This window comes from Ceratina calcarata, unplaced genomic scaffold (genome assembly GCF_001652005.2).
Source record: "Ceratina calcarata isolate Rehan_Ccalc_2016 unplaced genomic scaffold, ASM165200v1 scaffold72.2, whole genome shotgun sequence".
Taxonomy (NCBI): Eukaryota; Metazoa; Arthropoda; class Insecta; order Hymenoptera; family Apidae; genus Ceratina; species Ceratina calcarata.
In genome coordinates, this window is record NW_017178472.1 from 751,618 (window position 1) to 766,206 (window position 14,589).

Below are 14,589 nucleotides of genomic sequence, written 5' to 3' on the forward strand. Positions count from 1 at the left end.
CCGCGCGAGTTTTCAAATTCAATATCGTTGCTTTTTTATCAAACTTGAACGATAATATAGACCTTTACATTTTGGTGTTAGAAATTCAATCACTATTTTTCACATAAATTGAACATACATGTATCTCAATTACAATATTTTCAATTGGATTATTCTTATCAGAGAGTTCTTATAAAGTTTTGTTCAAGATTATATAGTATATTAATAAATGAAACTCGAAGTATTTTAATTCAGACTTCCAAGGTTTAGAGAAATCATCTCTTTAGAGGAATCAGGGTAAACAGAAAATGGACAATAACTACACTTCAAATTCGATATATTATTTCGTACATCTTATGACACGGTTCGTCGTTGTTTTCTCCTCATTAGTCGTAATACCGTTAGCGTTTAGTATTTATAATAACAATCTAAACAGTCATATTTACTTACATTCCTACATTCGCTAAATAATTTTTTTTTGTTCACTTTACATATTCATGTTTTTTTTTTCATAATTCACCATGTCTTCCACTATTATATGTATACGCAGCGGACTTTCGTTTACACTCGGACTGTTTAACAAAAAGTCGAGAAGGTAAGTTTCGATTAGCACTCCCGATGGAGTACACGCGCTTTTTATTTACATCACTAAGGATTTGAAAACCTTGACTTAGATAGTGGAATCAGGGTAACGTAACTTTGAGGATGATAATGGACTCTTTTGAATATCTTATCGAAAATGGTACATATGTACACAGACATTAAGTGTGATCTCGTGTATATGTATAACTTATGTATGTACACGCATACATAAGTACACAAGATTCGCATCGAAATCGTAACGCTAGGACTTACTTCCTTCTCGCTTCCCACGAATTCCAACTAGCTAAGTTGATTCCTTTGAATGGGCTCAAGGCTATTTATATTATATACATCAGAGTTCTCTACACCAAGAGGTCCTTTGACGAACGGTCCATCCTCGTCAATTATAAAATTTATGACTCCTACCGAACATGATACGTTTACCAAAAGACGTTAACGCGTCCGCGCATACGAACGGTTATCACATGTAACACTGACGTAGAAGTAAATGGTAAAAAATATTCCGCATACGGAAACTAATACTTCCATCGATCTTTGTTTCCGAGATAATTAGAATAATTAACGTAGGAATTAATGTATATCGGAGGAAGAGAAATACTTAATGAGATTCAAGATAATTACCAAATTGCACGTAAGGAGATAAAAGAAACACAAAAATTGTAGCGTAAGCGTCGAATATTAATTCTTACCTACTGGTTCAAAGGTCTCACTTAATTTTTTAAATGGAATTTTAAGTCTTTTAAGTAAGTACAACGTGTAAATTGTATGCAACGATACGTGTGATTTCGTCGTTGTACTCATTTACTTTGGTATCAGAAATTTTATCAATCTTACCAAAGGAATTCTAGTTTAACAATATTTATTTGAACTTAGCATGCAAGAATTAAACTGTCGACGATTTTTCGAAACGATTACGTCGATTCGAATTCAACTACGTGATCGTTTCGAATACAAAGGAAACTGATCAAATAGGTATTCGCAGAATACCTGATGATTTCACGATATGTCTAGCTCCAAAAGAACTGTCTTTGGCTGCATCTTTGCATCGTACGAAACGACTTGCCATCCGATTTTCAAAATCCACCTTAACTATTGTCGATGATATGTATCGAAGCCTTCACGTTGATAAGGAATTCACTTTCGTTCGCCCCATCCGGCGCTATTATAAAACCAGGAGGATGCACTCTCATCCCTCGTTTTGTTCCATGTGTTGTCTAAACTACTTCCACTCCCATCCTATACACAGTTCAAGAAATTTTTCTTTTACGATTAAACGAATCTTGAAAATTCAACGAAATACGTACAAAAAATCTATTTTATTGCAATAAAAATCTCAATTAGCCGATTTCATTCGACGTTTGAATTGAAATTAAATCATGCTTACCACAACGTTTAGCTGATGCGTGGCGGGCGACAAGTAGTCCATGTTAGTGTAATAAGACGAATAATTTTGGTAGCATTGTTGCTGGGAGGCGGTTGTTGTCCACGCTAACCTCTGATGATCACCGGGGAATCCACCCCCGCTCTCCGTTACGGCCGGGCTCCAGATACTACTGCTGCTGCCGCCGCTGCTGTACACGGTTCCCCCTAACTGCGAACGATGCACTATCCGTCAGAAAGATACCCGTACCCATTGGGGGTAAAGCTACCCCTTCGATGAAAACTGCGGCAAGTAACTTACGCTAGGCGGGGTTGTACTGGCTGCTAACAACAAACTAGTCGCGCTTCCTGCGGGTTTGTACTGAGGCGAATCCCTAAGCAGCGCCGGGGAACTGGCTGCCGAGCCACCTGTACCACCGCTTCTATACAGAAAAGTAAAAACTATAAAAATTAGACGTTACAGGTCTGCATCTTGAAAGCTGCTGCATTTTCATAAGATATAATACATTAGGGTAAGATGCTATTGTAAATAAAAGGGAAAATTTAGTTCTCGTTCATTCATTAGTGTTCGTTTCATAATATTCATTGCTTTTATAAAAATATAGGTATTAAAACTTAGAAAAACAGTTTAAACATCTCTCTTAAATGAAAGCGTGATGAGAATTGATTCGTTCGATTATTACTTTTATAAGACAAAAATTGATAAAACTTAATTGATGATATTATAAAATCGAATGTTACAATTAAAATGCAGGTGTAATGTGATTTGACTTGGGAAATGGGTGAAAATAAAAGTCGATCTGTTCCTTATTCCACTATTCAGCCAATTCTAATATCGAGGGTCGCTTCTAATGTGTGAAAGAGAGAAAAAGAGAGAGAGAGAGAGAAGCTGGCAAAATGTAATTGGATCTTTATCCGAGATAAATGTAGGTTTATACGCGTGAATGACATTTACAGTGGTGTCGTGGCGGGCACCGCGGCAGCGGGTGTGGGCGTGGTGGCAATCGAAGGACTTTTTCCAGAGGGCGGATTGTTGCTCGGGTTCCCGGAGGGTTTCTTCGACCTCGGCGCTTTGTCCTGTTGCTGCTGCTGCTGCTTCTGCTGTTGCCTGCACTTGGCTCGACGATTTTTGAACCACACCTATAACACGCCCGATTTATGTATGATTGTTGTCGGAGGGATCAATGGTATCGGCGGCAATCATATTAATCTAAATTGTTACGACGTTTCTCAGTTATTCGATGGTTTTCTTTGTTTTTGCAAACGAGTGAAAGCAGCTTTCGATCCGATATTTTTGCTTTCGAACGCTATGAGCCAGGACGGGGAACGAGCATGATACGATGTGTGTACAGAGATTTCACAAAGCTGGCGTAATAGCCAATTATAAGGGAATGCGAGCGCCGTACGCAACTATCAATTACTAATGAAGGCTGGCTTCAGTAACACGGGTGGAATAGTCGCTGGTGTCCGTAACGTGCAACGAAATTACGAGACGCAAACAGATCGACGTACGAGCGATCCTCCCTCTTAATAGAATAATTTCGCCGGCTCATCCCAACGCTGATACGGCACGCGATCTTCGTCATCGTGAAACATCATTCAGATTAACGACGTCGATAATATTGATAAATTGTAAATTTCTCGATGACTATGTATACTTCACTCTAAAGATATACGTATTGAATAAATAAAACAGTTTGTAAACGAATTAAACCATCGCTATTTTAACTTTTGAGGAGGATCAAAAGTATAGTTAGTTTTTTATTTATTTAGTTAGACAACAGTTGCCGAAATTTTCGCTGTTTCCGATAGACTCGGGTCCGTCCTTCGATCCATAGTTCGCCCTCCTAGATTTCCAGGACGGAGAACGACCTCTACGTAGAAAAGGATACGAACGAACGAAACCGACTGGAAGAACGAGGACAGGGAATAAAGAGGTGGTGGAGGCAACGGGTGAGGGTGAAGAGGGAGGATGAGAGGGCAAAAGGAGGAGAGGGAGGTAAAGAGAGAGAAGGAGAGGAGCCTAGAGAAGCCCTGCGCGATCAATGTTAGAAGCGGAGAGGTGAGCTTGGGTTTCTACGGATTTTCTGGGGAACGGCACAAGCAGCCCGCGTTCTTCCACTCTCAAGCTGCTCTCCATTATTTTGTTGCAAAATGAATTTTAAGACATATTGAGATCGTATTCTATACAATTTTCATAGTATAGTATAGTTTGAACAGAAAACTTACTTGCACATTGCGTTTAACGAGTCTGTTTCTATTCTGTTAACCATAAAACCCGTTAAATGTTAACCTGATATTAGAATCACTATTCTTGAATCCATCTTCAATTAAATGTAGCAAAGTATAACAAAATACACGTACTTTCGTGATCAGTAATTGCCTATCAGCAATTCTTATAAAATGTGTACATCATAAATTATTAACAAATTTCAAATATTCTTAAAATATGAGATTAGAAAAACTACTTCTTCATATTGTATAATATTATATTTATGACATATAATGAAACTTTTAATCGATTCTATGGTTATGAGGCACAATTGTTATCTAATAATAAGAAAAGTGATTTTTAGACACAGTGGTCCATCCCAGGCATTCCTTTGTACCTAACTTTCACAAAATATCTAATACAATCACGCTGGCCGGTTGCGACCAATTGAAAAGCCACGCAGGGGTCAGAAGGCAACTCCGGTTCCGGAATGAACGAGGAACGTGCAGAAGACTATGGATCCGGTTCGGAGCCATTCAATTCATTTACGAAGCTGAGACCAGGTGCGTAGTGTTCCGCAATTGCGGATGCGACGCGCCCTTTTTCCGCCCATGATGAGGGTGGAATATGCACGGGCACGTTCCCGGAGCTCGGCTGGCTTCGAAAGTCGATTCGGTCGACACGAAGTCGGTCGTCACATCGTCGCAAACAATTCCACCAGTCGGCATTCAACGTCGTTCGTCACACGAATTTCCATTTCTACGATCTCGATCGAAACATTTTTCACGTTACATGCCACGCGTCGGAAGAATCCGTTCGAAAGTTTTCAACGAACCGACACGAATTTACGCGCCTACGGAACGGACTACTAACTCGGTTAACACCCGCTATCCGAGAAACACGAGCATATCCACGGTAAATCGATGCTGTCTACCGTATCCGCGTGCCGACACTGCCACCCTTCGGTAACGAGACACCCCCGGGCCGACGTGTGTGTATCGGGTCGTAACCAACCGGTGCAATGTCCTTGCACTTTCACGAAATCTACACCTATGCTTCAACGTACCTGCACTCTAGACTCCGGCAGATTGATCTTCATCGCCACTTCCTCCCGCATGAAAATATCCGGGTATTTCGTTTTCGAGAATAGTCCCTCGAGAACGTCCAACTGCGCTCTGGTGAATGTAGTTCGTTCCCTTCGTTGCTTCCTTGGATTACCTTTAACAACAGAGTTACACGATTTTATAGATTTTCGTTCGTCTGTATACTAAATGATTCGATGAACGATTGAAGTTCATTTGTCATTTGTAAAGAGAATTAAAATGAAACGTGTAAACTGCATTTTGTCATTTGTTAGAAGTAAATGGAAAATGAAGAAATACATATATGATATACGTGGATGTACAATATAAAATAGAGAGGGGCACTCACAGTAGTATGACTCACCGGCGGGAGTGCAACCGGGATAGCCAATGGTGGAGTGTAGGGCCTCGATCGGTGGCATCCCTAGCGCGCTCACGTAAGGGTTGGTCTTGAGGGCGCCGTAGGGCCCGGCCGCGGACGCGCCGAACGCGGCGGGCCCGAATAGATCGGAGGCCGAGGTGGTGGAGGCGGCGAGGCCCCCGAGATCGGTGGCGCCGGCGCCCCCGCTGCAGCCGGAAGTACCGCCGAGGCTGTTCGGCCACATCACCACCCCCTCGGCCCCCACCACGACCACCACCCCGCCTCGCGGCCTACCCTAAACGAACCTCCTCCGATCCTCGAAATTACCCGCTGCTTCTGAAATCAACAATTTTTATTCACGTTAAACTTTTGTCACGATTGTTATGGAATTTCCGATTTTTTAGTGATGAAAAGTAAGAATGGTTATACAATAAATAAGCACAAAACAGGAGAACTTGATTCGTCTTCACTTAACTGGATACTATTACATAAGACTGTTCTTCTGTTCTTTTAATTAAACGCGCGTGTCTGTTACCTCACAAGGGTGACTTCCAGACGATCCCTGCACTTTCTACCATATAACTATTATTATAACCGCTCTATGCCTGAACTGTTCATAGCACGTACAAACATATCAGTGTGAAAAGTTTTCTAACACATTACCTTAATAATGATCTATTGTTACAATAGATTTTCATGTACTCTACGACGTATTTCATTTCTTACTGTTAGTTCATATACCACACATATTTTATAAAAATCTTTCTCTTTCATGCAGGTATCATTCTAAAAGTCTTAGGATTACTATTGAATGAAACTAAGAATTGTTAACTGCAAAGAAATAAATGATCACTTTTTACTGTAAGTTACGTAAAAGAAAACTTGAACTCGTATGAGTTACCCGTTAGTTGTAAGGCTTGATACTTTTTCGAAGCGCGAGAGCAAAGGCAATCGAGAAACGGAAGTAGTGGATAACTGAAAGTTCCCGGGCCACTTTATGCCAAATAATATCGAAACCGATCGCGGAAGACAGGAATAGGTAGGACACGGTCGGCAGCTGGTCGCACAGCGGATAATCCGAGCAAGAAGATGCAATACGACTCCGGGACGCTTTGCGCCCTCTCCCCCTGGATTTGACCTCGTGGACAACGGGCTAATTCCGAAAACGTTTTCGAAAACCGAGAACCGACGCCGAGGAAGGCGGGATGACGTTAGCGGTTTCGTCGCTGTGTACGCCTTTCCGTTTCACGTTTTTAGCCGCTACACTTAAGCCGCGTTTTATCCTCTCCGATTACAAAGTCAAGAACGACGACGACGACGGTCGGTATCGGCCCCGTTCTTCTTACCGGGCCTTTCGATCTCGCACCATCGCCAGGGCTTATTAATTTTATTTGCCTTGCCCGTTTATTACGTCCTCGCATCTGCGACGTTGTCCACTGGAATATGTATTGTTCTTTCCCTCTGATCGTGGGAAGGGGAGTCGCCGCGCATATGTTTTGGATTAAGCTAATCGTTCGGTAATTAACATGTGCGACGTGAAAAACAATCGGATGACGACGTCAGAAGAGGAACAAATATTTCCGTTATGACTCTGATCGGTTCAAATGACGAAGTATATCATCTAACGAAGTTATAAAATCGAAGACGCAACAATTTTATAAGGAAAACAAAATTGTGAAGTAGTGTAAGTGAAAAGAAATTTTCTCTGTGTTAAATAATACATATAAAAAAATCTCCATTTTTTAACGTACTCTATATCCCAAATAATTCATCAGCACGAATTGTATGGAAGATTAATCCTTGGAATAAAGAAAAATAAATTATTCTAGTTTTCATCATAAAAAAGAGATTACTTGCAATTTTCAGTAACGCACAATTTTATCACAAGAAATTAGCAAATTTCTCAGTACTTCGGTTATTAAAGGCGATTGCAAACTGACTCGCGAAGAAGATACAATTCAGAGCAAGGATCTCGCAGTTCGTAGGCAGAACAATCTTCGCGGTGCAAGCGCGCGCGGGATTCCGTTTCAATGGTACACTCGCGCGAAATTAAATTTCGTATTCGACAAACCCGCTTTAATAAAGCATTGTTCTCGGGTTTTCGATGGGTGGCGCAACGGAAACCACCAGAGAACTACACGGTCTTGAAAAGGAACGAGTACCACGCTAAGGGTGCTCGCACGATCACTCGAGCGAAAGTTGCTTCGCGCAAATATAGATGAAACACCCACATCGTCCCCCTCCCGCACGGAGAGAACACTCGACTTTTACATGTATATCGTAGCACGCTGCGTTCATCATCGGAAGTTCTATTCTGTTCTCGAGTCAGTTCTTGAACACGCTTCGCCACGCGGAAACTATTGTTCCACTAACAAGTCGTATAACATTTTAACTTCTGTCGATCATGACAATGAACAAAAAGTTAGATCGTAGAGATTTGTTGCCCGAAGAATATGAATTAAAAAATTTACATTGATTGAAACAACATTCCTTATTTCATGACTGTTAAGGAATGACACATTTTTTAATTCTCCAAACGGAAGGAACGGAACGTGCTTTAACACATTTTCACTCGAAAACGTTCTTCGCATTACCATTGAAAATAAATGATACGATTAACTACTGTGAAAACGAAAAGTGAAGAGCATAGGACAATCTCGAAATAGTATAGACGCACTACTTGTTCGTTTAATTACGTTTTTTGTCAGGAGATCGTTCCGCCGAAATGAAGTTTCCGTTGAAAAGAGAATCCATAAAGCGCGGCCAAGCTTCCCCGTGACGCCTCTCTTTTTCCCGGCTCGCTATATTAAAATTTGGCCCGGTATGAAAAGGAGGCCGACGGAGGAAGAAACCACGGACCTAGTTTCACTCTTTCTCTCTCTCCTTCTCCGTCGAGGGTCCTCGTGAAGTAAGTCAGGCGCGAATCTCTGTACTTTTGTGCGCTCCTGCGCGCTTTACACTAGCCATAAAGCGCTCGTTACGAGCCACCAACGCGGCTGAGAAACGAGCAAACACAATCCTCCGAAAGGCAATATTCGCGGTTTCAATTCTTCCAGTTCTAACCACTTGTTCATTCTTCGGGTGTACCTGTTTCGTTTTCACCAACATTTAATTGAACTCGCGAGCGATCGGTTTGTAAGTTCCGATTCTGATCATCGATAACGGGTTAGCGATTGTCGAAACAATGGAGTGGTCCGTCGCGGATAAAGAAACTCTATTACGTAGCCGGGCGCACTTATTTACACAGTCGTGATATTAAAAGCCCGTGGCGAAATCGGAATGAGGGGCGGAGCGAGCACTCGTGAGAATCCTCTTCGATGGCTACGAGAGAATTCTCTTTATCTTTGTGCAGTTCGGCGCACACGGGACAATGCACTTGTTACAGGCCGCCAAGTGTGGACAAAATGCCCAAGTCGGTACTCGATTGGCCCTCGAGGGTGCTTCAGTAGTCTACAACCCTGCTGTACACCGGCAAACGCAGAAGAGAAAGCCGTGGCCGCGAGCCCAAAGAAGGACGGAGAGGTTGCCTTTTCCACCCTCCCCCGATGAATCGATCTTCCCGCTGCAACCAGCCGTCCCCCACCAACCACCCTCGCAGCCCTTCGCCGGTCCGGCCCTACTGCGAACACTTTGTGTTACCAATCGGCATACGCATATAGCACAGCAGCACGTTGTCCTTAATGACTGTTAAATCCCCATTATTGCATTCCTCGAGGGTAGAGATTATGAATTCGATATGCAAAACGCTCCGGTGAACTCAGCCACGTGCGATTATTTTTCTCTATTGACACCTCGCTAAATCGACTTATGTCATTATCGCAAACTTAAAATATGATTTAAATTTAAAAATCGTGAATGATAAAATTTTCATAGAGTAGCTCCTGTATGCATCACAGAATTTTAGAAACGGTTTTAGAAAAAAAGTTCAGAATTTTGAAACGATTATAACACGGATTAGTGTCAAGCAATGGATATATTTTTCATTCTGTTTATTTTGTATGCACTATTTACATGGTCACAGACAACTTTCTACTTGTTTGTTTTGAGTCTAACAATTATGGTGAACATCGGTAAAGCGATTGGTAAAATATAATAAAAAGGGACAGAATAATTTCTGAAAAATCGTCCACGGCGATATTTGCTAATGTAAGGAGAATGAAGAAGCCTGGTGAGGCTTCGCGAAGTCTGGAAGCGCAATCTGTGCACCGGGAGAATTATATTCTCGCAGCACGAGGAGTCTCTATCGCGGAAAGTTAAGTTCGGGGCCGCATTGTTTCCAAGAGTGTTTGCACACAACCGCATTGTTCCTGAAGAGCGTACTCTTGCTCCGGGGCGGTCCACAATGGACGTGCACCGTACGTACACACCTACATATCTAGATATCGTGCGCAGCTTGTGCGTAAAGAGAAGGGCGCGCTGTTCCGGGAAAAGCCGGGAAGCGTTCGAATATGCCGGATATTAACCGATTTTACCAAATATGCACTTTAAGAACCCATCATTTCTGTCCGGACTGTTACCGAGCAATCTCTCCCTTTCCGTTGTTTTTTTTTTCCTCAGATTAAATCTCACTAAATCTGAGAATCAGGTGTTGAAACGGCATTGAGGTTGTCATGAATAAAATTCACTGACGACTGAAAAATTATCTAAAAATTTTCGTAATCTTTGTCTTCCCTTTGAATCGACCGGATCGTTAGACATTGAAACAGTGGCAAGGGCCTCATTCAGCGACGCAGCTTTCCACGAATCGCCCTCGACGGAGAAATAAAAGGTCGCGTTCCCGATACTCGGAAGTCGAGGGCGAGTTTTTCCACGGAACAAAAAACCCGTCCACGAACTGTCATGTACTAACCGGGACCGAATACTTGAATACCGTCACTAAGAGGTGGTATCCTCGTAGCCGCGAGGAAACGTTCCTTCGCATTGAATGCAATTTTAGCCCCGGGAGGACGCCCGTTGTTGTCCGTTCATTGAGCGTAAACCTTAATTCCCGTGGAAATGCCACGAGATAGACGTATATGTACACGTAGACGCATACTCATCTTCTACTGGCCTCTTCCTCTCACTCGAATGGTTCAGTTTTATTCCATGGACGAAAGAAGAAAAAGATTTCAATGGGGTTGCACTTTCTTCTCGACGAGGATGAGCTCTCCTTTTTTTCTTCCTTTCCTTTCTTCCTTTAACTTCATTCTTTCCCTCTCTATACGACGATCTACGAAACTTACTGATTCCTTCGAGCCAATTTCGAGGATGTTTTGTTCCCCAGGTCACCGTCCACGTGGTGCCCTCGCCGCTTTCCTTTTCCAAAATGCTAGACCTTCTGATCGATCGCGCGTGATACTATCTTCAGTCACTTTCAAGTTGTACCTGATGACCGAAGTCAGTTCTTTAATAGAAGATTTCCACATCGTTGGATTCCCGAGCGTTCTTCCACCGATCATCATCTCGTTCTGCGATCTCTTAACAATTAATTCCTTTTTCGGAACACGATTACCACGAGACGCGCGAAAACCCGACTCGTACTAGGATTCGGAGCGTTCTCCACTCCCGTCGAGGATGCTCCACCGCGTGTACACGACGAAGAGAAGGTCCTCCTCGTGGAAGGCGGACCTTAACCGGGAGGGAGGCAAGCCAAGAAGATTACCGTAAGCAGATTATTTCCGTGGAAATCCTGCTGGCCAACTCTCCCGGCACGCTGCCACGTTGCTCGACCGTTTTCGGTGCCGAATATTCCTGCGGAATCGCAGCCACGAGCGAGCAGTGTATCGTTTTCATCAGATTTCTCTCGAATACCTGCGCTTCCGCGACTCCCGGTTTCGCCCTCCGCAAGCATTTCACTCGGACGGTTCAGTGTCTTCGGTGTTGCTCACGTTACGTTGTTATCAGTTATCATTGAACAGTGATATATTTTTCATCAATGTGATCAGAGATTCTCGTTAAGGAAATTATTATCGAAGCTTGATACGAATTTCACGTGGAGAAGGTATAGTGTAATGAATTTATTAGGATGTCGTCGCGTGAAAATTAGACAACGTTATCCATCTTGAATCGGAATGACAGCGTTTCGATTGGAACGAAGCTAGTTTCTGCACGTAAACGCAGTTTATGAGCCGCTTGATAAAACAGCGATGGCGGGAAGAAATACGAGGAGATTAAACGGTTGTCCCGGCTGCAACGACACGCGGTTATTTAGCTGCACCCCACTGACAACGAAGGTCCGCCGATGGCCTGACGAAGAGCTCGGACTCGGTGCAATTAATAAAAATCCATGCATCGAGACTTCCACGAAAAACAGTGTTACGAATCAAAATTTATTTTCCATCTTCATCGCTGAATTATTTCCCGAAAAGTAACAGCAATTCGTTTTACTTGCTATGTACAAAAATCCTCCAATCACAACTAAAGTATTAGATTGACGGGATGTAATTTCACTTATAATTCTCGTGGACTTTTCAATCAAATAATTTATCAATTAGCTTCACATATTCTTAAATGATTAAACACTTCCATTATTCCATATGTGTTAACTATTGTGAATCTTAAAATCTGCAAATTTTTTATATGCTTATACATCTTAGGTACTGTTTTAAATAATTTGCTCGACTGTTGTGCAATTTAATCATAACTGGTTTTCAAACACAATCTGATTATACAAAATCAGCTAACGTTTTAAATATTATATTGCTAATAGTGTTAGAATACCTTTTAATGAAATTGCAACATCTTTGTTACGAAAATTATTCTAACTCTAATTTAATCTTCGATTTGAATCACAGGATAAATAATGATACATAGATTATTTCTCACCGAATTAAAACTAAAGAAAGAAGATTCGTGCGCATCGGCTTAACATTCGACCTGTCGATGAAGCAGCGCGTGTGCCCTACAGTTACCCACATTGGAAAAGCCCGAAACGACCAGTCAGTGAAATCATTTTTTTTCGTTTCCAGAAAAAGTTTCGCCGCTGTTTGGGAATATCGGCGCGCGTGTAAATTTATATTCTCTCTTTGGTCGGATGAAAGCTCCGCGTATTATACGCCTCGCCGATTAAACGCTGCTATTTCCCGAGGTTTTCACGTACCGCAGCCCTCGAATTTGGTCGATTCGGTTCGGTCGACTGTCCTTCTACACCGCAACCCTCTCTGTCATCGCTCTCGCATACCTTTTTTCATTCACCGCGAGAAGTAAATGTACGGTTTACGGTCAGCATCTATGTATATAAAAATTAACACCGCGCCGCCGTGTGCTTTTCAAACAAAAAGGAGACTCATCAGTCATGAGAACAAAAAGTATCCAGTTTTCCAACAAGAAATTACAAATTGTCAACCGATTTGCAAGTCAGCTAATTTATGTTTCTCTTTACGTGACAGTTTATGCCAATTATGTTATGTCAAACAAGCGAATTTCCTGAATCATTGTGAAAATAACTTACAACTCACAGTTCGTTATCTCTGCAAACTCCCAGAAATGTCAATGGAGGAGTAAAAATAACAATCGTTGTCCCACGGTTCACAAGCGAAACGGTACCGCGGCGTGTTTCGAAAGCTTCGCAGGTCGTAAATCACGAGATTCCGATGTACATACTCCCAAAGGGAAGCCCGGTTACTGTTACGAAACGGGTAAACATCCGATCGATAGGCACGCGCTGACGATTCTTCGCTGATCGTAGACGAGCTCCGTCGCAGCGAAAGTTTTTCCTAATTTTATTACCTTCCGAAGAACTCGTTCAATTCCATCAGACTCTTAAAAATTCGTATCGCTTTCATTCACGCGCAGAACAATTGAATAGAATAAAAAAATCGTTGCCATGGAACAAATCGAGACGTATTTTCCTTTCAAATTCTCTTGCGAAGGTTTCTGGTGGCACTGTCAAGGAAGTTGACGAATCGAATTAAAATGACACGAGGGACACTTAGAAACTCGTCACGGTTGCCTCGACGAGTTCGTTGAGAAGATTGTTCGGATTTCGGACACTCGCGGACACGATTCGGAGATTGTTTCCGGGACAATGGTAAACAAGGTACTCACCCGTGTTCCGTGGGAACGTTCGAAGGCTGCGTCGACGAGGGTGTTCCTGTCGCGGAAAGGGGTAATCCTCGCCTAGGAGTCGGTCAGATTCGAGGTGGTCCGTGCACCGGTACCGGTCGCGTTCGAAACTCCGAAAACAAAGGTTATAGGTGTGTATCCCAGCGATGTTTGGCACGGTTCTACGGGCACGGACACAACCACCGGAGGCACGAGCACGAGCACGGCACGGTACGGCACACACGCTCGTCGTCGCTGCTGCTGCTATCGTCACGACGTTTTCGCACTATCGAGGACGCCTGATAGGGAGGTATATCACGGATATGTAGACCGATAATGACTATTCTATTCCTTAATCTGGCCGCGTCCCTCTATCTGTCTTTCTCTCCGTGTGTCCCTCCGTCTCGGTTTCACCTCGCGGGGTCCCTCTCCCTCTGTCTCTTTCTCTCTCTCACTGTATATCCGGCGAGCGATTCCGTGTGCGGGATGTGGGACAGACCCGGGACAGATGGACAGGGATAGACGGTTGGTAGAGAGAGCAGTGAGCGGCGGCTATTATAGCAGGAGGGCGTAGGAGAGCCTCGGCTCAACTTTTCACGAGAACTTTAGTTGTTACGGATCGCTCTCTTGGCCGAGGGGTTATGCGCGAGGGGGGCGCTTTCGGCTCTCGACTCGGTTCCTCGCGCCGCTGGAGACCGGGAACGGACCGGTCGAGGGGCAGTGACGAAGGGGTGGCATCCAACCACGGAAGGGATGGGGTGCCCTCCGCAAGTGGGGGGTAGTGCCTAACAACCGCGGGAAGGACGAACGACTCCGTCCGGTAAACCGAGAGAGAACGAGCGAGTTTACAACGGGCGGTGGAAACGGGACGAGGGAACTCGGTCGCGTTTGCGCGAGGGAGAAGAGAGGGGAGATGGTTCAACGAAAGGGAAAGAGAACGCGAGCGAATC

General features: G+C 43.4%; 1 protein-coding gene across 7 annotated transcripts; it reads right to left on the reverse strand.

The window, feature by feature from the left end:
- Positions 1 to 299: 299 nt before the first annotated feature.
- On the reverse strand, positions 300 to 14,348 carry otd2 (homeotic protein ocelliless). 7 transcript variants are annotated; one of them, XM_026817973.1, is made up of 7 exons: positions 13,643 to 14,348; positions 5,606 to 5,950; positions 5,241 to 5,392; positions 2,918 to 3,102; positions 2,264 to 2,384; positions 1,967 to 2,173; positions 1,717 to 1,818 (listed from the first exon to the last, which is right to left on the reverse strand). In XM_026817973.1, exons 2-7 carry the CDS (start codon positions 5,859 to 5,861, stop codon positions 1,717 to 1,719), a joined length of 1,023 nt encoding a protein of 340 aa, XP_026673774.1. In that variant the 5' UTR covers positions 5,862 to 5,950; positions 13,643 to 14,348. The 7 variants fall into 7 exon arrangements, with proteins under 7 accessions (XP_017889137.1, XP_026673774.1, XP_017889136.1 ...); XM_018033647.2 differs by having other exon boundaries at positions 5,606 to 5,953; XM_026817970.1 differs by lacking the exon at positions 13,643 to 14,348 and adding an exon at positions 13,054 to 13,277 and having other exon boundaries at positions 5,606 to 5,953.
- Positions 14,349 to 14,589: the final 241 nt, after the last annotated feature.